Source organism: Anthonomus grandis, chromosome 12 (assembly GCF_022605725.1).
Source record: "Anthonomus grandis grandis chromosome 12, icAntGran1.3, whole genome shotgun sequence".
NCBI classification, from domain to species: domain Eukaryota; kingdom Metazoa; phylum Arthropoda; class Insecta; order Coleoptera; family Curculionidae; genus Anthonomus; species Anthonomus grandis.
In genome coordinates this window covers 27,344,713-27,371,897 of record NC_065557.1, presented here as the reverse complement: position 1 = coordinate 27,371,897, position 27,185 = coordinate 27,344,713, and the positions used below count along the sequence as shown (strand labels likewise).

At 31.9% G+C, this 27,185-nt stretch overlaps 1 protein-coding gene and 2 long non-coding RNA genes across 4 annotated transcripts in view; 1 reads left to right on the top strand and 2 right to left on the bottom strand.

Moving 5' to 3' along the window:
• Positions 1-3,717: 3,717 nt before the first annotated feature.
• On the bottom strand, positions 3,718-5,683 carry LOC126742952 (uncharacterized). Its single transcript, XR_007662741.1, has 2 exons — positions 4,694-5,683; positions 3,718-4,627 (listed from the first exon to the last, which is right to left on the bottom strand). It is a non-coding gene; the product is annotated as an uncharacterized LOC126742952 (long non-coding RNA).
• A 1,719-nt stretch (positions 5,684-7,402) lies between these two features.
• Positions 7,403-7,996, bottom strand: LOC126743056 (uncharacterized). The gene is made up of 2 exons (XR_007662770.1): positions 7,774-7,996; positions 7,403-7,636 (listed from the first exon to the last, which is right to left on the bottom strand). It is a non-coding gene; the product is annotated as an uncharacterized LOC126743056 (long non-coding RNA).
• A 19-nt stretch (positions 7,997-8,015) lies between these two features.
• Positions 8,016-27,185, top strand: part of LOC126743055 (exocyst complex component 6) — a 35,666-nt gene continuing 16,496 nt past the window's right edge. The window contains exons 1-8 of one of the 2 annotated variants that reach the window (XM_050449978.1): positions 8,016-8,276; positions 12,342-12,575; positions 16,404-16,572; positions 16,869-17,053; positions 17,133-17,404; positions 17,479-17,657; positions 23,990-24,157; positions 24,235-24,441. In XM_050449978.1, coding sequence (XP_050305935.1) covers positions 8,179-8,276; positions 12,342-12,575; positions 16,404-16,572; positions 16,869-17,053; positions 17,133-17,404; positions 17,479-17,657; positions 23,990-24,157; positions 24,235-24,441 — 1,512 coding nt within the window. In that variant the 5' untranslated portion in view covers positions 8,016-8,178. The remainder of the gene's footprint in view (positions 8,277-12,341; positions 12,576-16,403; positions 16,573-16,868; positions 17,054-17,132; positions 17,405-17,478; positions 17,658-23,989; positions 24,158-24,234; positions 24,442-27,185) is intronic. The other variant, XM_050449979.1, reaches the window with a different exon arrangement.

Sequence of the window (27,185 nt, the reverse complement as noted above, 5' to 3'; positions counted from 1 at the left end):
TAAAAAAACAAATGTCTTGTCTCAATGTCTTAACATTCATTCTACACTCATTCTGTTGCGCATCAAATTATGTACTTATCTTCTGCTATATGCATCTACTGTGTTGCCTTCTTTTTCCTTGTATTCGGTTAACAGGTGTGTACAGGTAAGTCGCAGTAGCAATTTGCAACTATCGAGTTAGGCGATAAGATTAATATCAAATTTAAGTTAACTTTATTGCAAACATCATGGTATAGGGTTGCCTGGGAAAAACTTGTGCAAACTCCCGCTAGTCAATTTTTAAAGGTCAAAATTTTCGTGCGACTCGATGCGCGGAATAAAGAGGATCGAGAAAAGTATCCAATGCGATAAAAGAGTACGCAGCATTACGAGTGCGCATAACGCCCTCTGATACCCATCTTTTGATTATTTTGCTGGGGAATATACACAAAAACCAAGAATTCGAAATTGGGCTATCTAATGCAACGACAAAAAATAAACATCAGCACATGGAATACATTAATTCCAACACATTAGCAGTGAAGTTAGGATCCAAATTATGTCAAAGTCTTTCAGATTTTCATGCGTTTATAAGATGCGATCACACGGCAGCATTTTATAATAAAGGAAAAGTAAAATCTTTCAAATTATTTTCCAAACATTAAAAGTACCAAATGATTTTTGCGTCATTTTCGTTAACGAAAAAATGGATACAGTTTAAAAATTCACGGCAAGCATGTATGGTATAGAAGTACAATAAAGTGGATAAAGCGAAACATCAGATTTTTTTGAGAAGAGAACAGTTTTTGAAAAAAATACAAAGTTTCGACTCATATACTATACCACCTTGCTGGTTATCACTGCAACAAAAAAAATTTGTGAACGATTTTTGTTAATTCTATGTGGCTTTATGCAACGGAACCTCAATGCATAAAGTTACAGTCTGAGAAATTTTGCTGGCATGTTGACGATTATCTAAAAGCAATAGGATTTATTGTTGACTAAACACCTTAAACGGTACAATAAATGATGGAAATGACCGCAGAAGAAAATAGATATGAAAAAAGTGACACCTATATATAGTACTCTACGTGTGGTAGTACGTATACTCCTGTATAAGTAATAAACTTTTCTTCCGATGAATCGCACTTTCAATAATACAATCGATTTTTTATCTCAAATATTCATATTTTGAAGTTATGTGGGTACATTTTTTTTGTATTTTCAAAAAGTTAAATTTGTATAGATAACTTAAAATCATATTTCATAGTGTTATTTTATTTGAAAAAATTCTGATTTTTTATTTTGTTTATTTTAATTAAGTCTCCTAATTTCGAACAAATTTCGTTCGCAAGAGAAGTATGTCTTACCGTTACTAATTTCTTTACAAAAATGTTAATATACATTATTTTAATCTATACTGCGTGTGCTTCATTTCAAAACCAACCTTCCTTAATAACTTCTTAAAAAAAAATGTGAATTTAAATATGCAGGGGACGTTTAATTTTTATATTTGACAAAATTCTGCTAATAACCTCCTCACTTCCAAATGACCTTACTTTGATATGTCAAATGGGAACCTCCATTGTGTGACACATCATCAACATTGAAATGTCTATTCACTAGTGACAAAAAAAAATTAAATCAGTTTTACCCAGTCAACACGTGGTCGTTCATTTTCCTTTCCTATTCTTCGGATTCCTTTCCTAAACCTTTTCCTACCTCTTGCCGTTGGCTATATCGTACATTTAAGAATTAAATTTTGTGAAAGTTATCGATTCGGGAAACAGGGTAGATCCTATATACCCGATGGTTTTCCCGAGTCTCCAAATTGTGTTGGTAAATCAGCGCCATAAAATAAGCAAGCAACTTTATCAAAGTATAAAATTAAACGTCTGCATATATCTAAACAGACGTGTTATTAAGGATAATTTGTTTTGAAATGAAAGCACTGTATGTATATATATCTGTCGCACGCATTGAGTCCCACGAAAATTTTGACTTTGACAAAAAACCGACAACCGGAATTTTGCACAAGTTTTTCACAGGCTACCCTATATCATTTAACTCGAAAAACTCATCCATAAATAAGAATAAAAATAAATACCCTATATCATAATGTTTGCGATAAAATTAACTTTAATTTGATATAATTTTTTTCGCGTAACTCGATAGTTGCAAATTGCTACTGCGACTTACCTGTACACACCTGGCAACCCAATAACTGCACAAGCAAAAAGAAGGCAACTTAATGGATGCATATAGCATAAGTTACATAGTTCCGATTAGTACATAATTTAATGCGTAAAGGAATGAGTGCAATGTTATTAAAAAATTAATTATTTAATCATTAATTAATTACACTTTGCACAAAATTTTTCAGGCACCCTTTGCGGAATCTATTTGTAGGTGGGATCCTCTACTAATATTAATCTTCAGATATCCGCAGGTTAATAGCCCTATGGGGAATATAATAATTATGGCCCACAAGATAACGTCTTCCCAAACCTAAAAAATAAAAAAGTCAAGGTTAAAACGGTCAAGAGTATCATTAATATCACTACCGTAAAATTTTCCTGATGTCGAAGATGATCTAAGATGGACAGCGACAGCGACTAACAGCTATAATTGAAAGGGAGCAACTGATTGATCAAAACACAAAAGTATTGGGGTTGATATCCACTTAGCACGAAGTCCCGCTGCAGTCTTGCGAACTGTTAAATCAAGCTGAATTTCCGCTAGATTTAGCGAAAAAAATTTGTAAATATGTCTAGCGGATTTTTTTATGGAAAACACGATTTTACTTTGAGAAATAAAGTTTGAGAAAAATATAATTCACCTGAGTAACTACAGGTTGATACTGCGTTTCTTCACAATCCAATGTTATACCATAATTAAAATGAAAGTAAATCTATAAGATTTGATTTCAAATGCTTAATTCGTTGTTAACTTTAATTTTTAAAGAAGAAACAAATTTGGTATATCTTTCATTTTTAAAACCTGTACTATCCGAGATACAAAAAATTACTTGTCCAATAATGTTCACTCGAGCTTATTATTACCGAAATGATTTCAATATGTTTATGAAAAGTACTAGAAATCAAATTTTCGTTCTAAACTGCGAGCATTAAAATACAGATACAGATATTTTTCAGATTTTATTAAATTCTAAACTATATTTGGATTATCAGTTGAAATAAAAATGAATAAATTATTGAAACAACCAAAAAAAATTCTTGCAATCTATTGCAGTGTTATATTTTTTTTTTCTAAAGTGCAATAAAATGGAATGATGGTGGTGAAACGATGAATGCCAAGTTAATCAAAGAAAAGAAGTACTAAAAATAGTGAAAGGTTTATGGCCTTAAGAGGGTCTCCAAAAGTTGTTTGATGCCCGGAGGAACTTAACCCCTCTTACCTGAAACGCCCAGAGAAGGAATCCTTCACAATGCTGCTAGCTCAAGCCGATGTGGGTTCTAGCTTCTTTCTCAACCAAATGAACCAAAATTTCTGAGGTAGTAACTACCCAAGAGTTACCCAACTAAATGTCAAAATCAGTATGGCGCCACCAAGTTTTGGATTTTATATAATCCCAAAGGACGCCCAATATTTATCAAAATTTATTTAGGCAAGTTCAAAACGAAACTTGGAAAACAAAATCAAAGTCAAATCAGTATACACTATTGTTTCCAAATTACCTATGATATTCCAACCTACTCAACTCAAGTGAAAAACAAATTAACAACAGAAAATAACAATTTATTTAAGTCTTGATTATCACAGAGAATTATGTTATGTTATTTATCGTTAAGAGGAATAATTATTTAAGTTGGGAATAAGGAACCACAACATCACACAAAAAATACACAATCAAAGTGTGGTTGTCAAAATAAAATAATCTATGTTACACCCAAACCTTTTGGGGAATGAAGCTTCAATTCAATTAAACTAATAACTTACATGGCCCGGTATATCCCGCCACGGACATTGACCTAAGCAAAAAAAAAATAACAACCCTAACTGTTGAAGCTTCCCCACTTAAAATTTCCCTTTTATTAGTTTACTCTAATATTTACTAGCTAATCTGAGAAAATTTGACATCTTAGGAGTAGTCTGAAAATAAATAATATAACCCAAGTATATACTCGTAGTACTACGAAGCCGGCTGCGTCTTACCTCACAGGAGTCACTTGTCACATATATATGTACTCATATCAGTAATATTCAATAATAAAATAGCATCGATTAAATAATGTCAATAAAATTTTAAATAAGCTTATGTATGTATCTCAACTCAAAAGATAAAAGTCGTGATAATAAAAATAAAATAAAACAAGTGAATAAAAAAAAAAATGTTATGTTCTGTCACTTAGCTCCATACACAGCAGACTACTTCATATTCGAGACTCTCCCAGACATCCAATTCCCAGTCAAGAAAAACTGCAGGCTTCCAAGTTTCACCTCTTCCACTTCACAATACGCCAAGCTCTGGTAGTGGTCTAGGTTAGACGTTAGCTCACAGTTGCTTAAAATCTCCTTCTAGATTAGAGCCAATAGAGTACATAACCCCAAAACGAAAGCACCATGTGGCATGAAAAAAATCAGGTCCGTACAAAAAAAATCCGTCCAAAATCCATGTTATGTAGCTCTAGTAGCCAAAAGAAAAGAAAAAACCTATACTATCAGTATAAACGATAAATTCAAGAATACCTACTTGCTAATTAAATTGTCCCCTGCCAATGCCAATCAGAACCGCTATTTTGCCGATGTTCGAGGGCACGTGAAAAATTATTAGGTTTTAAATCGCCATAAAGGCCAGTAAATTCAACAAAACAACAAATTATAGCATTACGCCCAAAAAGTTGATTTACTATCACCACATTTAGTCAATTATATCCCCATATGGGTAAAATTCACACGAATTTCAAAAAGAACTAAAGCACTCTTCACTTCATGACGGCGGTCTGGGAAAAGGAACGACCGCAGAGGTCAAACCCGTATTTAAGCAATCACGCACAAAGTGTATTGCCAATCGAAATATATAACAAAATAACTTAACTTTTTTTTATAAGTACCATAAAACCTTTTATAAAAAAATAAATAACAAAATTTGTGGCCCAAGGAAGTTGGCAATGAAAATATGTGTCACTATGACAATCAATTTCGATTTTGCCTAGACCAGCAACTTCTTGCTATCTTCCAAGAAAACTAATATTTACCTTAGATAAAAAGAGACAAAAATTAGATAGGTCAGTCCGAGTAAAATCAACCAGCATATCTGGTATGGTCAAGCCAAAATCAGATATTGTACTATGAACAGTACAACATACACAATAATTGTACATGCCCAATTAATCATTATTCGTTATAAAATAATTAAATAAAGTATGGAATAAGCAATATGGGATATAATTTAAATTCTAAAATATTTCTTTAGTCCAGAACCGGGTTTTATAAGAGTATAAATAAAATTTCATTAACAACCAGTACAATATGAAGCTGAAATGTACAAAACTAAATGTGTCCTTAAAAAAAAGAATACTGTAATTTGAAATGGCTAGAGAACAGAACTATGGGTTACTTGGGAGGCTATTACAGAGAGGGCATTACTAGTATCAATCATTAATATTTGTAAAATATCTATTTTGAAAATATAACTGTAATCAGTGCTTTTAATAAAGAGTATAAAATGCCAATTTTAACCTGTAACAGCAGGAGGAATAGAAAGAATTTTAGGAAGCAGAATAATAGAAAGATGTAATTTTTTAACAGAGTTATTTAAACACCTGAAAAATATCTGTATAAAACATTTTAAAGCAAAATAAAGACCTATATAAAAAGACCTGATAATAAAATTGAATAAATGATTTTGCAGTTTTGCAGAAAATACACTACGAAATTTTAGATAGAGTTTGAAAAGAATAATTTTGCATTGGAAATTATAGTACTGCCTTTTTCTAATATAAATATCGCAGAAAAATTTAGTTCTTTAAATACCTTTGACAAACAAATTAAAAAAATACAATGAGTAATAAGTTTTTTAAAGCACTAAGATTTTTTTTGAGACATGGTGTTCAAATTTTAAATTAATATCCATCACATTTCCATTGAAAGCTGATGCCTGAAGATTGCATTTGCAGGTAAAAATTTTGATTTTAGAGTTGTTAAATACTAGCTTGTTACTGTCAGACAACTGCTTTATACAAGCCAATGGTAGTTTTGATTCTTTCAAGGATTGTATCATGCCAAAGAATAGTAGAGTCGTCGGCAAAAATAATAAAGTTTCCAAAAATAGAGCTGAGTGAAAGATCATTGATATAAATTAAAAACAAGATGGAGCGAAGTACAGGGTCTTGCGGAACGCTAACGTCCATAAGTACCCTCTCAGACTTTTTGTTACCAAAAACCACTATTTGAGTTCTATCTGAAAGGTAAGAGCGAAACCAATGAAGTGTAACGCCTCTGAAACCATAAGCCTCAAGCTTTTCCAGCAGAATTTTGTGACTCACCCAGGCAAAAGCTTTGGCTAACTTACAAAAAACTTCCGCCGCATACTCTCCTGAGTTCAAATTTAAATAGATAGACTCCTGGAGGTTAAAAATAGCGTCGTTGGTGGCGATTCTCGGCTGAAAACCAAACAGATAAATCTTACGAAGATTATGCCTGTTAAGAAAGCCCATGACACGAATTTTCACTAGTCTTTAAATCGGTTTCTCAAGGGTTGGAAGCAACGCTATTGGCCTAAGATTCAAGGATCTGCGGAAGTCACCTCTTTTATGCAATAAAATTACTAAGGCGTCCTAAAAAGAGCAAGGAAAAATGTCAGAGGAAAAAGAAACATCGATTAGGTCAATAAGTGTGGCCTCTGCAGGTCTAAAGTAAAATGTTTCAGAAAACTGGACGTTCATCAGGTAGGACCTCGGATCTATAGACTGAGGCAATTTTTGAGAGAGGCAGGCGGAAATGCCCTGATAATATGTGTTAAGGGACTTACTAGTCAATGTTTCAGAGATAGAAATACTCCCACCACTACTTCTCACGGTTGCCATATTATTTGCAATTTTCCAAGTTTCGAGAGACGAGCCCCTTGCTGTCGTCAAGAAAATAGCAACAAGAAAGTCTTCTGAATGAAACTAATTTTAATATACATATACGTATTTCAATAAGTCACTTTTTTGAAGGTAATTACGTAAATAATTTATTTCTTAAATAATCTTTATTTAGGATTTACTCTTTCCTTAGTTTTTACTGATTATAGCGAAGACTATTGACTTACTTCGCTTTATTATTTTTTTAATTTTTTTGTTCTTCGACATAATAATATATAATTTAATAAATTTTATTTCATTTTTGCCCTCAAACTAGCCAAAGTTTATTTATGGCATTTAAAATTATTTTAAATAAAAGCACAATTTAATCGATCACTGTTATGTATGTTATATATATTCAGTTAATACAAAATAACATCAAAACATTATTTATCTTTTTATTATCTTAACAGTTAATATTAACACTTTTCTTTAACAAAATTAAAATGTTTATAAACTTATAGCGAATTCCATTGGAAAAAAAATTGTGGAACTAAGGTGGCACCGACACTGGTTCTGTTCAGGTAAAAAACCGCACTGTTGCATTGCCAAGGGTTTTTGGATTTAGCCTTGAGGAAAAAATTAAAAAATGGGCTGTTGTTAGTTGAGGTTATATTTTACGTTACCTTAGCCTAAAATTTAGTTTTGCTTATATGCAATCATTTATCAACTTCCCTAAATAATAATCATCATGTTTTATACTTACGGGATAGGAACTAGAGCCGCAGGACCTCCCATAGCTCGCGGAACTGGTTCCACCTTGGTACCCCAATTGATTACACAAACCTGCACTATTTACACCAATGGTTAATTTTGCTATAAATTTAAATTGGTATATTTTGCCCTGGTTCCACATTCGTGCTACATTTTTTCCCCAATAGAATTCGCTATTTAGTAATTTAGCGGATTTTAAATGTCAATCCAGCGAATTTTTGGTTTTAAGTGTTGGCAACGATGCTTCACTCAAATTCCCCTCATTTAGATTCAGCTGATTTGCCTAATTTTTCCAAACAAAAACAGAAATAAGTAAATATTCTGGGTTTCTCATATATTAGAGATAATTTTCTAATATTAAACATAAATAATAAAATAAAAATTTCACTAGCTGGCAATGGAAGAATTAAACAGGGATTTTAAAGAGAAATCTCCCAATGATTTATATCTACAAGAAATAGAAGGAATAGATGATTATTGGGGTCCTACATTCAGGTAAGATATTTTCTAATTCCAATATTTTTAGCTATAAAAAGAATGTGTTGCCTTTTCTCCTGATAACCAACCACAGGAAGAAATAAAAAACATCCAGATTTTTCAAATCTTAGTTCTTTTTAGAGGTAAAATGATATAGTTTAAAGCATTCTTTTTATTAACTGCATTGCTCGATTAAAAGTGGTTTATCGAGTATTAATTATTAGGGAAGTTTTTCGAAATCAAAGGAATTTGTTTACTCATTTAAATAGGGTATATATTTGTAATTGGATGCAGTTATGCATTATGCGACCAAGCACCAAAATCACAATTTTGGGAAAACACAATTAAGTTTCAAGTGGCCTTAAAAATAGATAAATTAGAATGAAGATCTGGTTTTTGCAAGATATATATACAAGGCACTATTTCAAATCATTCTACAAAAGCTTTTAGCAAAAAATTAAACATTTTAGAAGTTATGATAAAAATTGTCGCTTAGTCTTGTAATGCTTTTTACATACTATTGGGTAATCGTATTTTACAAAACTGAACCGCACACCAAATTTGTCTAGTCAAAGCTATTTTATTCTAAAACTGTATATTTTGACTATGATTTTCCTGATATTGTATTACTAACTGAGCCCTGGTTAAAGCCTAACGAATGTTTCTTAATATCTGATTATATTGCTATATCAATTTTTTGTCGGCAACACTCCATACATGGAGGAACAGTATGATAGCTTTCTGTTGGAGAAGGTTTTTGAATTCTCCCTTTGTTTTTGTAAGCGATTTAATTTATATGTTCTTTGTGTTTATAGACCACCCACAGGAGATATTGGTATGTTCCTGGACAAACTTGATTCTCTATTATCCCAATTGTCTCTACACTCCATAGTTATATTGGCTGGTGACTTTAATATTAACTTCACTGATGTAAGCTTGCCATCATATCATATATCCCTTTTAAGTATATTGGAATCTTATGACTTGAAGATGCATGTTCTTTCACCCACACATATAACATCCTCATCTGCAACTATTGATTATATACAGAAAGACTATAAAAGCAGCAAAGGTTAAATATTATAGTGACCGCTTGAATATGTCCTCAAATAGGCAGAGAGAATGTTGGTCAATTATAAATGACTTCAGGCATTCTCACAAGAAAGTTTCAGAACCAGAAGTAAGACCAAATAGTTTAAATGATTATTACTGTAATATTCCTCATTTATTGCTCAAGGATGTGAATACTAATATTGATCCTTTGCATTATATTCAACAAGTGTCAGTTCAAAATTCTTTTTTCTTTTATCCTGTTAGCCTTTCTGATGTTAGAGATGCAGTTAAAAGCTTAAAAAACCATAAATCAGCTGGAGCTGATGGGATATCATCAAAATTACTACTCCTTTTGCCTGACTCAGCATTGAATGCCTTAGCTTCTGCCATAAACAATTCCTTTCATAATGGCATCTTTGCAGCATGTTTGAAGGAGGCAGTGGTTATCCCTCTTTATAAGGGTGGAGCTTTGAGTGAGCCTTGTAATTTCCGTCCAATTTCTATATTATCTACCCTCTCCAAGATAGTTGAAAAACTTGGAAAAATCAGAATTTTATCTTTTTTGCAACATAATTGCATTTTATCTGCAAATCAGTTTGGATTTCAAACGGGAAAAGGGACTCGTGACGCTGTTTTCGGCTTTTTGGACAGTGTCTATGTGTCCTTAAATTCTGGTGAGTCCGCGGCGGCAGTGTTTTGCGATTTATCCAAGGCATCTGATTGTGTAGATCATGGAATACTGCTGTCTAAGCTCAATAATTATGGCTTTAGAGGTGTGGAATTGCAATGGCTGGAATTCTATCTGTCTAATCATACCCAAAGAGTTGCAGTATCTGGATGTTTATCCGATTCCAGATCCCTTAAAACTGGAGTACCTCAGGGTTCAGTGTTAGGACCACTATTATTTTTGCTCTATGTAAATGATTTGGGTTCTTTAAAACTGCAGGGCAAAGTGGTTCAGTTTGCTGATGATACCACCATTTTATGGAATCATAGAGATTCTGATAATGTTAGAGCCCAGGTTTTTAAGGATCTTAAGATTTTATTGGAGTGGTGTGCTGCAAACAGGCTTGTATTTAATGTGGGCAAAACCTTTATTATGGGATTTAAGTGTGACGTTCAGGGTTTTATTTTTAGTGAAAACTCCCCCTTGCAAAACAAAGAAAGCTGTAAGTTCCTTGGTATTACCATTGATGGTCGCCTTCGCTTCGAATTTCATATCCTAAATCTTGCTTAAAAATTATCCTCTGGATGCTTTGCAGTAAGAATGGCGGGGCATGAGCTGGGAGGGGTAGTTGCACGTTCAGTGTACTTTTCTCTTATTGAGTCCAATTTTCGTTATGGCTTGCCTTTTTGGGGTTTAAGCAACAAGGGATTATTAAACATAATTTTTGTGATTCAAAAAAAGGCAGTTAGATACCTATCTTCTGCTGGGTTAAGAGATTCTTGTAAACCTCTCTTTATATCTCAAAAAATCCTAACTCTTTTTTCTCTTTTTATCTTAGAAACAGCTACTCTTATTCATAAAGGTCCTAAACCTCCCTCTAACACTGGTCATATGACTCACCAGGTTAATGATTTTCCATTACCAATCCCTACATCCTCCCTCACCAAGAACTCACTTATATACCTTAGCAAAAAAATTTACAGCCATGTTCCTCTATGTATCAGACAAATTTTAGAAGTTAATAAATTCAAAAAGAAATTAAATCACTTTTATTATCCAGGGCATATTATAGTCTTGACGATTTTTTTAATGATACCTTTTGACCTGTGCTCTGACGTCATTTTAGTGTTTTAGTTTGTTTCCTATTAAATATTTTAATTTATTTCCTCTAAATTCTGTTTTATTGACAGCTTTGCTTATTTTTTAATCAAATTTATCAAAAAGATGCCTTATTTTTATTTTTTCGATCTGTTTTGTTATAACTAATTATGTGTGCAAATTTTATGGTAAAATGTTTTAGATGTTATGTTGGTTTAAAATTTAAAGTGAATTTGGAATTTTTTAGTTTTTAGGATGCTTGTACACAAGATTTTGTTGTCTTACGTAATATAGCACATTTTCTTTCTTTCTTTCTTTCTAAGAGCCCTACTTTTTATTTAAAATAAAAGATCTAAAACTATTTAAAATGTTACAGTTCTAAAAAAAGCCACATATACAGGAACTTTTTATTTTGAGTCAGCCTTCCTTAGAATATTTTCGACTGATCGAAAACCTAATCAGCAGTAGGGCTGTTAGTCGAAACATATAGTTTTAAAATAAAATAAAAGGCTAGTTAAATAAAAGGAACAATAAGATTAGAGTAAAATTAAATCACCATTTAAAAACTTTATTTACTAATAATATATGCTATACGCAAATTAAAACGTCAAAAAAAATGCATATTTCTTTGGAACATTACCAGCTACCCAAGAATTCTATTCTGCTTCATCCTCAATGTCAAAATCCGGTTGCCCATCATACCCTTCCAAGTCTTCCTCAATAGTTGGATCACCTACGAGGTTTTTATAAAATATTTTTGCATCTTTTGGTACCAGAGGAAGCAAAAACTTTATGTCTTCCAGTTTTTTCTCTGGAATAGGCTTTCCATCTGACCATAAAATTTCAAGTAGATTTTTAAAGTTGGTTTTTGAAGTTTTCTTATTTTGTGGTCTTCCACGCTTTTTTTCTATATTAATTTCCCGGTGAGTTTCATCCTTAAGAGAAGTTTTAACAAATATTCTAAGGGGCTGTCTTTTCGAATTTCGATTTCTTTAAATTGAAGCCAATTTATTTTATTGTTTGTCACATCTACCGTTCGATTAACAATATTTTTTTCGATTTTAGTAGTAGAAAAAAATGTTCTTTTTCCATTTTATGGACAAGTGGATTTTTCTTGCGGCATGATTGCATGATACTTATATAGTCATCAGCTGTATACAATCTTTGTTGTAGTTTTAATGCGCATTCGTTATCTTCAAAATCTGTCTTATTAGGTAGGTAACTATGACCAGATGTTAAAAAACGCTTATCTTTTCTATTGAAAGATTAACTTCAAACATTGTCATAAGGAATATTGGCCACCGCAGCTGTCTGACCATAAAATCAGATGTTTACAAGCAGCCATATCAGCAGTTTCTCTTACATGCCGAAGTAAACAGGAACCCACTTCCTGAGCCCCTCTACCTGCCATACCTTCCAGCCATAAATAAAAATGTCTTTTATAAAAGACAACACTTGTCGGTATACAAGGAAGAGGCAATGTTTTTTCCATATCAAAGGTGAGTACTTCAAGGTTTTCGTCTTCCTCGGCCCTTTTTCTGTCTGCGTCCAATGATATTAGGGATCTATTTTTTATATTTTTCTATTTGCAAATTTGCAATACTAAACCAAGCACCAAGAATCTGGGCGTTTGGTTCGGTAATGCAAAATTTCGTGGCATTTAGTCGCTTTATGCAAAATGCATCTAGTGTTATAAACCGTTTGGCGCTTAGTTTAACTTAAAATTATGTCCTTACTATAAATTTTTAACGTTAGTTATGTATCCCCATTCTACTTATTATGCATTTATTTAGCTTAGCTAGCTTTAGTATTTTTCTATTGTTTATTCACTATTATAAATAGATGTAAATTAAGATTAGAGTTAGTGCTTTCTGTAAAGTTGATTGTTAAATTACTTAATAAAATTATTTTTTAAAAAGAGTTTTCGTCTTATCGACCACGTAATTCGTTCAAGAATTTTTTTGTAGATAAATATAGTCTTTGGCCGTTAGATGGCGCAGTAATACCCAAAATTCGAATTTGGCGCTTGGTCGCGTTATGCATAACTATGTCCAATTGTCCGTTTGTCTACTAATCAAAGAAGGGAATTGAGGTGTATATGAAAAAAAATTATCCTTCTTAGATTGTTTTTCTACTTGAGTCCTAGTTAGAGGTGGGCACTCAAATATGTACTAAGATACAAATTGTACTAACTTACTGATGTATAACAAGAGCTTTGTATTATTCATACTAAATCTAAATCATAGATGAGAACAAAATGTTCTACAGAGTCATGCCTTATATTTTCCCACCCCCTTAACTCTTTTGGACCAATCTGTATAAAAAACTGGTAGATTTGAAAATTGTAGGGTTTGACATGTAGCTTTTGCAAGATATGTATACAGGGTGTTGTAAAAAAAATAAAAAATAAAGATATATTTCTTCAATGGATTTCTTCACTCTGTATTTTTTTTAGATGATAGGTCTTCTTATTCTATTATATTTCGAAAATATATGCATTATTAAGATTTGGTCCAGCCATTTTTCAAATATTTTGGTTTAAAGTTTATCATTTGTTTGCGAGACTGGCAGCCATTTGTGTTTTTTACCATTAGAATCTGTTTAGAGTAGGGCTTTTCAAAACAATTATTTTCCAAACCTATAAATTTTCATATATAAAAATAAATCAAAAATGTCTTTAAGTTAATATAATATATGTACAGAATACAATTTATTTTTTTTATAGCATATAAACTTATTAACTAATATATGACTAAAATAGTAAAATTGCACAATTGCTTAATAAGCCCACCATTTTGATAAATACAACTTTGAAAGTCCCTTCTTCTTTATTGGTACTTCATTGTAAATAAATGTTGTACTTTAAAAATCCCTACAATACAAGGGTGTAATTATGGCCAATCCAAGGATATGCCAGTTGTTTAATGGCTAGTTTAGGTTTCCTCATTTACCTATCCATATTTCATAGCTATTATCTAAAAAATTTTCAACAGGCATCACATTGCGTGGTGGAGTTACATCTTGGTGCCATATTATTTGGGCATATTGATGGATTGGAATAAGCTCCTCTAAAAAAGCTCTGTCTCTTCCTACGCAGCATCTCGGTACAAAAAACTATTGGAGCATATTTATGAGTCTTGCAATTTTTGAATAGGCATTATTTTACATGGAAAAAAAGAATATGTGTGAATATCTTATGTGTCTTTTTCATTTTCATTAACCGCGCCCATTGGTTTTTCCCTTGAAATCAAAGCCCAGATTCCAATTGCCAGTGATGAAAGTTATTCAATCTAGAACAATTCTATTTGGATATGTTTGATAATATAACATAATAATATTTTGTATCTTTCTTCATCTGTATAACTAATTTTTACAAAAGTATATAAGAAATAATAATGACAGAAATTAATTTTATATTATTGGTCTTTCTGTCAATGTAATTTTGTACACTTTTAAGTTTAGCACACTAAAACAATTGCACCAATGCAGACTTGGCCACCTTCTGTACTCATCTGTAATGAAAGCCAGGTAACAAGATCATCAGCTTTAAATTAAAATATTTCGAAAACTGCTGAACCAAATGTTACTAATACATATATTTATGAAATAAGAAGACCTATCATCTAAAATAATAAAATACAGTTTTTGACCTCAAAATTATTTTTTTTTTTCATTTTTTTCTTTTTACAACACAAAAATAATATATCCAACCATAAAACTTTTACATATATCATTTTTTTTTTTACAAATTGGCCCAAAAAATGCTAAAGGGAAGCGTGAAACTATAACGAATGACCCTGTATCTGTGTGGCTCTTTTAAGCTTATACAGGGAAGGTAATGTTAGAATTTTATTTGTAATTAAAAGTGACTTACATGAATCCCTCAGTTTGGCATTATTCATGTACCTAATGGCCTTTTTTTGTACTGTATGTATTAGCTATTTAGTAGAACGTTAAAATATATACCATGGGATTGTATTAATGCAAAATATGCTTGTTTTGTGAAATTAAATCTGAACAAATGGACTGTGTAAGTAAAAAACGATATATAAACTATAGGGAAGTATGACTTCAGTGGGCACTGGCTAAATTGTTTGATAGTTCCATTGCTGATCTATTAATTTTATTATGCAAAGGGCTGGTCAGTGATCAGCAGTTTGGCTTGCTCAGAAACCATCTTGCCTTGAATCTTGCTGCAACTAAGGTGGCTTTTCTGGATGCCTTGCAACAGATGGCTTTTGGCAAAGTGAATAAGAATTCTAGAGTTCTTTTAGCGAAATTGTATCTTTATGATTGTTCGGAGAGTTTTAGTGGGGAGAGAATCAATAATAATTCAATATCCAAATCACACCTGCATCTGCAGTTATTCTTAGATGACACTCATTTGACTTATTCTTTCATAGACCTTGGTGCCTCTTTTGATGAAGGACTTTCTTTCAGGCATCATGATAATTTGTCTCATAATTTGATTGTTAAATACACCTAATCAGGTACTTTGTTATTATAATTTTTGTAAATAATTTTTTCTGTTAAGGATAATTTGATTGATTTAATATTTTGCTTTTAATTGTAGATTAGGAATAGTCTTACATGAATCCCTCAGTTTGGCATTATTCATGTACCTAATGGCCTTTTTTTGTACTGTATGTATTAGATATTTAGTAGAACGTTAAAATATATACCATGGGATTGTATTAATGCAAAATATGCTTGTTTTGTGAAATTAAATCTGAACAAATGGACTGTGTAAGTAAAAAACGATATATAAACTATAGGGAAGTATGACTTCAGTGGGCACTGGCTAAATTGTTTGATAGTTCCACTGCTGATCTATTAATTTTATTATGCAAAGGGCTGGTCAGTGATCAGCAGTTTGGCTTGCTCAGAAACCATCTTGCCTTGAATCTTGCTGCAACTAGTGGTGGCTTTTCTGAATGCCTCGCAACAGATGGCTTTTGGCAAAGTGAATAAGAATTCTAGAGTTCTTTTAGCGAAATTGTACCTTTTTGGTTGTTTGGAGAGTTTTAGTGGGGAGAGAATCAATAATAATTCAATATCCAAATCACACCTGCATCTGCAGTTATTCTTAGATGACACTCATTTGACTTATTCTTTCATAGACCTTGGTGCCTCTTTTGATGAAGGACTTTCTTTCAGGCATCATGATAATTTGTCTCATAATTTGATTGTTAAATACACCTAATCAGGTACTTTGTTATTATTATTTTTGTAAATAATTTTTTCTGTTAAGGATAATTTGATTGATTTAATATTTTGCTTTTAATTGTAGATTAGGAATAGTCTTGTAAAAGATTTATTTGTTGCAGGACCATTTTTGATAACAACAATGGGCATATAGACTTTAAAAAAACTTTGGAGGAAAGGATTAAACACCATGATAAGGATATTGAAAGATTATGTAATGTTTATTATCAAGGCTTTATTGAGTCTGTTACAGAGCTGCTAGAAGTGAAGTCTCAATCTAAGAGTTTGAATGTGAGGATAAGTATTGCATATCAATAAATAAGTCACTTATTAACCAATGGATGTAAAATATAATTTGCCATTTACATGTTTTGCCTTAAAAAAATGCAGGACGGTTATTATTTTATAAAATAATTAATATATTTAAGACATTGGTAAATCAATTTTAAGGGACCCTTAAACTAGAGGCTGAGATAATCTGAGACATCCCAGTACTGAATATATCCTGCTAGTTTAAAAATGAATTGTTCATAAATTTTCTGATATATTTACAAAATATCCTATTTATGAATTCCTTTTAATTGTAGAATCAAGTTGTGTCCATAGATAAGCAACTCCAAAATTCATTTCAAGCTCTTTCTAAATCAGGAACTGACTTACTCCAGGCGAGAAAAGTTCAGAGTAATATTGCCGAGGTGATATCTCAACTTAATTTGTGTCTTCCTGTCTTTGTGTCATATTCTAAATTACAAAAGCAGATTGCAGAGAAAAAGTGAGTTGAAAAAAGCTGAAAACTCTCTTTGTTACAAAGTAAGAAATCTTATATAATAAAATTGTACTTTTATTTTAAGATATTATCCGGCACTAAAAACACTGGAGGAACTAGAAAATGTTCATTTGCCTTTTGTCTCCAACTACAGATTTTCAAATCAACTGTGTCAAAGAATTCCAAAATACAGAGACAAAATTGAGGCAGCTTCAATGATGGATTTAAAAGATTTTTTAGAGAATATTAGGAAGTTCTCTCCAAAAATAGGTGAAGTTGCTATGAGGCATACAAGTGAGCAGTTAGCCACAGATCCAACTGTTATTGGACGGAAAAAGAAGAGAAATATACAAATAGGTGCGGTTACCTGTTACAAGAATGTGATAGTTTTGTTTACCCGTTTTTCATTATAAACTAAATATTCGTTACAGAGTCTAGTAATAATTATTCTGAAGAAGACTTAAGTGCCCAAGAATTAATAGATTTTTCGCCTATATATCGAGGCATGCATATTGCAGAAGTGTTGGGAAAAGTTGCTACTTTTGAACTGTATTATAGATCGGAAAGAACAAAACAAGCTAGATTAGTGTTGCAGCCTCCTACTAATATGGTAAGTAAGCATAAGAGAAATTTCACTAACACAATTAAAAAGTCACATTTTCAATCTTTCATTACCTAGCTTTTTGTAATCAATGTTCAATGAAATATTCAGTCATTCTTAAATTATACCAAAGAAAGGAATCGGATAAAACAATTAGTAAATTTTATAGGATTTAATTAATAAATCCAAGAAATATATAAAATTTGACATTTTTATATTTTATATATTTCTTGGATTTGGGAAGTTTTTTAATCTAGGTAAAGAGGTATGCAAATATATTTTCGCCACTCAGCCATCGCAAAAAAATGGTAAATAGGACATTATCATTATCTTAGAATTATTAAAAGCAGAGTTTTTTAATATGTTTTGTACTTACATAATATAAACCGAGGTTTATCAATCTAATAAATGAAATCTTGTTACGTAAAATACGACGAATAAAATACAGTGTAACAGTGTACGTGAACCACAAATAAAATGTTAGTATAATAAAATGCTGCATAAGTTGCTATTGATTGGAATATAGCATGATATGACGAGGAAGAATTTTTACTAAATTTCGCAAAAGGTATATATTTCTAGACAGTTTTATAGCCATTATTTTATTCCATTCCTGGCTATGATTGTGTCATCAGCAAAACGCCACATTTTAAAATCGTGAACCACCCTATGAAGGTCATTGACATAGATGAGGAACAGAAGTAGTCTCAGGATGGATCCCTGGGGAACGACATGCTTTACCTTGACCAAGGCAGATAAAGTCCATTGTAAAAGGTCCTCTGTCCCCCGCCTCTCAAGTAGCTGGACAGCAAACACAGGCCAACCCTATCCACCCCATAGTGCTTAAGTTTTTGTAAGAGAATGTCATGTGATACACAATCGAAAGCCTTGGAGAGGTCACAGAGGGAAGCACACATATATTCCCCCTCCTCAAACACCCCCGCAAGGCAAAAGTTTACATACTGTGTTTTGTAGTGAACGAATAATTTTGTATTTTATTGGGCGCGCCATGGTATATTTATTATTCATTATAATATTTTGTTTGATCAGCGGCTGTGATTTCGCCTACGACTATTTTTTTTCTTTTATATTTTTCTGTTTATATATTTAATTTACTCCTAGTTGGCTGTCTTTCTTGACAGCTTAAAAAGTTTTCCGACACATAAGATTAGTTTCGGAGGAGACCGCCATTGGCGCCACTAGAAACGGAATTCAATTAATTTTATTGAATGTCTTGATTTATGGTTTCTATAGATTCGAGAGGTGTTTTAAAGTGTGTAAATAGGCTAGCTGTTATAATATAAAAAAAATAACAAATAAAATATAAAATGATATATTAAATATTAAAATTAAAATATTTTTGTCTTTGATTTAGTATTAGTATTAGTAGAAATCAACTAGAAAAATATTTGAATATGATTTTTTTTTTCTGAATTCAAAAATTATGAAGGATTCATATATTCTATATAGAGTAGTCTTAAAGTACAGGGTGTCTCAAGTTCAAGGATGACCATTGTGATTTTGGAACCGTACTGTAAAGATACATATTTACTTAATTTATGGCCTAAGTTCTGTAATTTGCAAATGCTCCTATTTTATATATAATAATATTAAGAGATTCATAATAAACTTTAGTAAAATTGTTGTGTTTTTCTTCTTTCTTAGTAAACTTATTTACTTTTTGAGCAAAACAAATAAAATTTCAGGAAAACCAATGAATGTTTAAAGTCACTTTCGTTTTAATGGGAAATTGCATTAGTTTTCCAATTTTAAACGTTACAGCTTCAAATCAAAAATATCTCCTACAATAATTTATAAGTAAATCAGGAGATAAGGAGCATTTTGTAAAATAAGTATCAAACTATACAGGGTCTCCCACATTTAACGTCACAGGCTATAACTTTTTTATTTTTAAATATAAATTTTTTTAGAAAATGTATTTTTAATAGTTATAGCACTACTACCCAAAATTACTTAAAAAAAGTACCCCCGACAACTTGATCCCCTAAAAACCACCCCCACTTTCTTTTTCAAATGGCACCACCATTATTTCTTCTAATGCTTGTTAAATTATTAATTTAATTTCATCAAAAAAAATCATGTGTTAACATCAACGTAAGGCACAGAATATCTTTATATTTATTGATTTTCTTATTAGTTCACTCATGGCTTTGTTAAAAACCTTAGCAAATCTTTATGTTATTAGTATTTTATATAAGTAATTCAAACAAAATAAAAAAAGAATCAACCACGCACATAACGCATCACTAAACAAATAAAACTGCAATAATCTTTTTTAGCGCCTGCAGATATCTGAAAATAAACAAATTAATATTTCTTTGTTATTAGAAAGACATACACGATGAATGTCCGACGGCTCGAATATTTGCATGTAACTGTTTTTTTTTTTACTTTTTTGAAGATTTGCACATGCTTACCTCCCCAGTAAAATGGAAAACTTAATATAAACTTTTTTTCGTTTTAAGACCTAATCTTCTCAATCCAATAGGTCCTCATGACGCTTCGGTAACTGCAAATTTAGCATGCAAGACTCCTCTATTATAATTCGCTGATGTTAAATAACATCAGCGTAAAAAGAGTACGCCTACGTTTGACAGTTGGTGGTGTATTCGTGGTCAGTACAGTTTGCCATTTCACAATGAATAGACTTACTCCAGAACAACGCATTCAAATTGTGCAAATATATTTTGAAAATCATAGTTCAATTCGCGAAACTTACCGTGCGCTGCGTCCATTTTACGGTCGATATAATCGGCCATCCGAGAAGTTATTCGAAAAACCATGGATCGTTTTCGTACCACGCATACTCTAGTTGATAATACGCATCCACAAAGACGCCATACAGTGCGCACAGAAGAAGTTTTTGCTGCTGTGGAGCATAGTGTTGAAGAGGACCCGAATGAGTCGATTCGCCATCGTGCACAACAATTGGGGCTGTGCCCATCCACTTTGTGGAAGATTTTGCGGCAAGATTTTGGCTTGCAAGCTTACAAGATCCAACTTGTGCAAGAACTGAAACCGCGTGACCATTATGCGCGCCGTACGTTTGGTGAATGGGCGGAAAACAGTATTCAGCTTGACCCATTTTTTCAATCCAAAATTTTGTTCAGCGATGAGGCTCATTTTTGGTTGAACGGCTTCGTCAATAAGCAAAATTGCCGAATTTGGAGTGGAGAAAATCCAGAAGCTTGTGTTGAGACGCCCTTACATCCATTAAAAGTCACAGTTTGGTGCGCTTTATGGTCAGGAGGAATCATTGGCCCATATTTTTTTAGATGATAACGACCAGAATGTTACAGTCAATGGAGAACGTTATAGAGCCATGATTGCCGACTTTTTTGTTCCTCAGTTGAACCGACTTGATCAGAGCTTTGGTTTCAACAAGATGGTGCAACATGCCACACAGCGCGTGACACTATCAATTTATTGCGGGAAACATTCCATTATCGTATAATTTCACGAAATGGACCTGTGAACTGGCCTCCACGATCGTGTGATCTCACAACCTTGGACTTCCCGATTACGCTACATTCGAACCAGGCGTAGCGCTCATATGCCCGAAATCATTTTTAAGCACTAATGGCATAACAATATCTTTTAAATAAAACCAATACCATGTCAATAAATTTTTTTTTTATAGTTTTATTTCACTTCATATTTGTATACCTCTCAAAAAAACACCCTTGACACTTTCTAATTTGACGATTTTTGGGTATTGTTGGAAAACTTTGTGAACTTTAGTTGTTTTCGCTACGTTTGTCAGTAATAAAATTGCCTGTCTCATTTACCCCATCAAAACACTTTATGAAGATTTTTTTACTAAATTAAAAAAGGGATATTCGTATCCATTTAAGTTATGCAGACTTTCCAAACAAATTCATCTAAATTATTGATATCCTTTCCAGGTAGAAGTTTTTGATAGCATTGAGTGGTAGAATCCCTTTAACATCCTCTGTTTAATTCTGACATAAAACCTCTATAGGATACAAATTGAAGCCTTCATGTAAAATAAGATAAGATGTAAAAAACAAGCTTTAGGTCAAACAAGACGATATTTAAATAGTAGGATAACAGAATTCTAAAGAAGCCCGAAATATTAGTACGCTCAAGAAATAAAAAAGGCTCTGATAGAACCTGCAGACTTAAACACCAGTTTAATTTGAAATATATTAAAATTATCGACATTCTAAATATTTACAAAAAAAGAATAATTTCAAAAATGATAAATATACACACATGAAAAGTGTTACATCCAGAACAAATAATTTCTTCAACTTGATTTGTCAGCAACATAATGCCCATATTTAAAGTATGCTTCGACAACGTTGTATCTTTATTTTTGTTCACCATTCTTAAAATTTTATCTTTTAGTTTTTGTGCAAAAAGCATTCTCTGAAAGCTGATTAATACAGATATTTTTAGTTCTTGCTTGTCCGTTTGCTAGTGTTTAGCATAACAAAATGCGTAGAGTTCAAAGACGTCAAAATTATCGCCGTGTTAGCGATTTTAACAGGTGCAGAATTATTTAGATTTGTTTGTTTGTCCTGTCGAAAGAAATTGACCGCCATGTTAATTAGACAGCAATGACGGTAATGGGTGTGTGTGTATAGAAGAATGTAGAGGAACACGAAGGAAGGCTAATGGAGGCAGAATGGCATAATGCCACCTTCAGCGACGAAACTTTCTATTTGTTTGAGGCGATATAACTGCTGCGCGTTTTGTTGATAATGTCCTGCAAACCACTTTACTGCCTTATCTCGAGGGCCGTTCACACGTCCTTTTTCAGAAAGATAACGCACGTCCACATATTACTCGTCATTATACGGACTTTCTTTAAGAAGCAAACGTTACGGTTTTGCCGTTGCCACCCCGTTGACTGGATTGAAAGAGAAGACTAAGCATTTTGCATTATCCGCTTCAGACTTTGGTACAGCTGATCCACGAAATTCGAGTTGCTTGGAATGAGGTGCTACAACCAGACATTGGTCATCTTATTTTGTCGATGCCTAGATGTATATAGGAGTGTATTCAGCTGCGGGGTTGCCAAACACACTATTACTTGCCAAAAAATTAAGTTAAAGAAATTATTCCTTGTGGATGTAACACTTCTTATGTCATTGAGTATATTAAAATACATAATAACAATGTTAGCAAAAATCAAGATTTTGACAATTTATCCACGTCATACTTGCAAATTTAATAAAACCTAGTTTAAGTTTCCCCTGTAGAAAAATGTAATTTATTCACATCATTCATAAATGTATTTTTTATGTTAAAATATTTAGAGAGTTTAAGTAAAAAAATACTTGTATTTTGGTTTACAATATTTAAACACCTACAAAATTTAAAATCTACCATATGAAGTAATATCTATTTAAATCAAAGACTTGTAGGATATTCAAACTCTTACTTGATCTTAAGGGTAGTGTTAATGTTCTGCTTTATACTTTACAATGAAAGGCGTTATTTAAGTATATAAGAATATACCACTTCTTAATTATAATTCTTAATTGTCTTGTTTCTTCTCTCTAATTGAAAGAACTCGTCCGTTATCTCAAAGAGACCTACGTAACTAGAGAAAAAACAACAAGTCTCAGTCTCAAAATATCTTTTTATGTGTCAATCAGGTTACATGTTTCCCTAATAAAGCATCATTAGACCTATAATAAATAGAAAAACACACGTAACTACAATAAAACCTTACACTAAAACAAAATCAAATATTAAAATTAGTTAAAATTACCTTATAGCTAGATGACCTGCTAAGTACTGACAAAATTTAAATCTGAGAATACCCACATATTTTATAATAAAAACCAATAACATGGCACAAAAATTCAACAAAAAATATAAAAAGGAAAAACGTGACAGGTGTAGTATTTGAAGCCCCGCTCTAAAAAATAAACCGAGATCAACTTTAGAGCGTGGGTTTAAATACTACACCTGTCACATTTTTTCTTCCAAGAGCTTTTATTTTTTCTCTTCTCTCTAATATTTTAATTAATTAATTTTAATTATTAGTTTTAATTGTGATTGTTGAGTAATGATAGTAATAATAATAATAATATAGATATTTGGACTGTCTTTAACTGTTTTTTCAACAACAAAAATTGCACCATATTTATTTGTCTAATAATTATATTCCTTATCATTCTTAATCATTGTAGGTAGCGTCCTGACAATGGTCGCTATAGACCGAACTTTGGCATCATAAAAATTTAAGCTTGGAGTTTTATTTAACCCATATCCCATTGAAACCTGAAATAAACAACTACTTTTCTTGTCAAAAAAAGTGTACTAATTTTGAACTATAATTTTAGCATGAATCAGAAGAAAGTTATAGAAACTATATCTATGCCGTACTAGGATTTTTTATTTTGGAAGACCATGTTTTAAATACCGGTAGAGGTTTAATAACTAAAGCTTTTTTGGAAGAAATGTGGTCAGTGGCTTTGTCGAAAATTACGACGGCTTTACAAACTCATTCCGTAAGTATTAGTTATTTTCAGTTAAAATATATTAATTTTTCCTCAGATAAATTATGTAAACCACTTTTTCTTTTTAGGCTTATTGTACCGATGCGTCATTAGTTTTAAAGATAAAAGATCTAATCATGCTTTTTTGTACTACTCTTAGAAATTATGGATATTCGATAAAGCCTTTATGGGAACTAGTTAGGGAATTGCGAGACCACTACACGGAGGTATTAATGCAACGTTGGGTACAAGAGTTTAGAGAGATATTGTCTAAAGAAGATTTTCAACCAATAGTGGTAAGCAATTCAAGTTAAATACATACGATGTCGTTAGGCAAATTGTTTTTTCCCTTAATAAGTTTCAAATGAAGCCAAACATTTTTTGGGAGATGAAAAAGAAAAAACAACATTTTCTGTAAATACAGATTTGTAATATACATTGTATTGTATTGACAAAATTGTAATATATATGGAATATAATCGAACCGTAGAAATCAACACACAAAGTCTAAAGACTTTGCTCTACTATAGGTCGAGCAACGAATCTTTGCGTTCACGTCATTATTAAAACATCGCCGACATTCATTCGATTCAATCAGCTGTCAATTCAGTGTCGTCGGTTTGAGGTTCTATACTTATAAATAAATTATTAAGTTTTAAAAAGTGCGTTGATTTCTACTTTATCTATGTTTCTATGTTATAGTCATATTAATCACAAGTTTTTTTTTAATGATTCTAAAATGAAATAATGAATTGTAGTATGTAAAATATTTAATCACTTACTTTACAAATACATATAACATTTCACTTTAGGTAAATCATACACACTCGGTTATTAATATTTTCTAGTAATGTTTAAATGTTATTTTACATTAAATTTCAACATTTGTGAAAATGTTCGTCTGATGTATTTCTATAATTTTTCATTTCATGATTCACAGGATTCACTAGAACTTTCATTACTATCACTTTCTTCATTGGTAAGGTGGATAATAAGCTCAGCAACTTCTTCGATTATGACATCACGGACACACTTTTGGTGACACATTGTCGGTGTGACACATTTTCTCTTGCTATACTTCTGACGTACATTTTTCTAAGGCTTTCTCCCACATTTCTAAAACTTTTTCATCTATATGCCCAACTTCACCAATATGTGTATTATAATAATGTTTTGTTGCCCAAATCATTTCAATAGTATTGAACTGACAATGGTAGAGTGGCAATCTTAAAACTTCATGTCCATTTGCTTGTAATAATTGATCTATTTTATATTTCTTCGGTTTTTTGTGTAGCTTTGCTAAGCTCAACAATTCTGCTTTAAACGTCTGCTTATCAAACGGAATTTCATTCTTCTCGAGCCACTTAAGAATTTTACCTCTTTGGCAAGAACATGATGGTTGCTTTTCCAACTCAACTGAATGATATGGAGCATTATCCATTACAATTAAAGACGGTTCTTCTAAATTTGGAATTAATTGATTTTCTACCCATTTTGTAAAGTTCTCACTATTCATTTCCCCATTATAATATATCAGTTTCGATTTACTACCAAAAACCAAACTGGCATTTTTTATAAAACCACCTTTGTGTCCAGCATGTAATACAATGAAGCGTTTTCCTTCAAATACACCTGGTCTACGAACACTCTTTACATTATCATCTTGCCATGATTTCATTTTGTTGCCCTTTGAGAAAATCCACGTTTCATCGAGAAAAACTAGTTCACGTGTAAATTCTGAATGTTTATTTTCCATATATTATCTGAAAAATGCTGCTCTCATTGAAGCTATATTAGGTGTCTCCATTAGTGCTCTTCGGTTATCATCTTTCTTGTATTTAAACCTCAAATGACAAAGCAGGGTTCGTAGAGATCCATAACTTATATCAACAATTTGTTTTTGGCATAGCTCTTCTTTAAGCCGTTGTATGGTTAATGTTTCTCTGAAAGTATAATAACAATATACAATTTTTGCCGTTTTTTAAAATATATAACTTAATTTGTGCATACATATTATATAATACATTCCGAACCTCCATTAAAGTATCCTCATTCAGGTCGAGGGTTTTGGTTTTTCTTCGAGACCTATTATTTCTAGGTGTTGAAGGCAGCGTATTTTGATCTTTGGATACTTTGATGCCGGTTACAGTTCTTAAGCTGATTTTCAGGGCATGATCAACTCTTTATAAAGTTTTTCAGTTTATCGTATTATCAAATATTGAATAAAAATAGTATTATTTACCTCTTGCACTGCATTTAAAGAAATAAGCGGACCATTATTATTTCTTTCAGCCTTAAAATAATCAATGAGATTCCCAACAAGGACACGTGCTTGAAAATTCAAGCGTTTTCCCGGCATGTTGAGGTTATGTTATAATAATTATAACAGAGTAGCAACTCCTGATTATTATTTAAACACTAGTAAAAGTTATGAAAACAATTGTTCAAATATAATAATAAAAAGAAATAAAATTGTAACTGCAAATAAGCAAACAAACTGCTGAAAGTGCAAATATCAAAAAATAAAACTACAAAACAATACACATACCGCTCAAAAGTATTTGCCCACATGTGACTGTTTTAAAGTTATAACTAAAAACAATAAAACCATCAGTTATTCTTATGAAACGGTTTATTTATAACAAAATGAATATAAACAATACATTTTTCAATTAATTTAATTTAAGAAAGTCAAATTTTGGGTTCATCTTCATGTCCGCCTCAATTTTTAATAACAGCTTCACAGAGTTTCGGTAGTCTTCTAATTAATTTGTCCAAAGTTTCCTGAGGTATCTTGTGCCACTCTTCTTGGATGATTCTCCACAAGTCTTCTTTTGATGTGGGGCATGATTTTCGTACTTGTCTATCCAGTTCATCCTACAGTAATTTGATAGGATTGAGGTCCGGTGATTGTGGGGGCCATACCATAACTTTCAGAAGATGTTGCCTTTGTAATTGACCTAAATATTGCTTGCACAATTTCGACGTGTGCTTGGGGTCATTGTCATGTTGAAAGATGAAGTTTTCCCTAATTATTCGA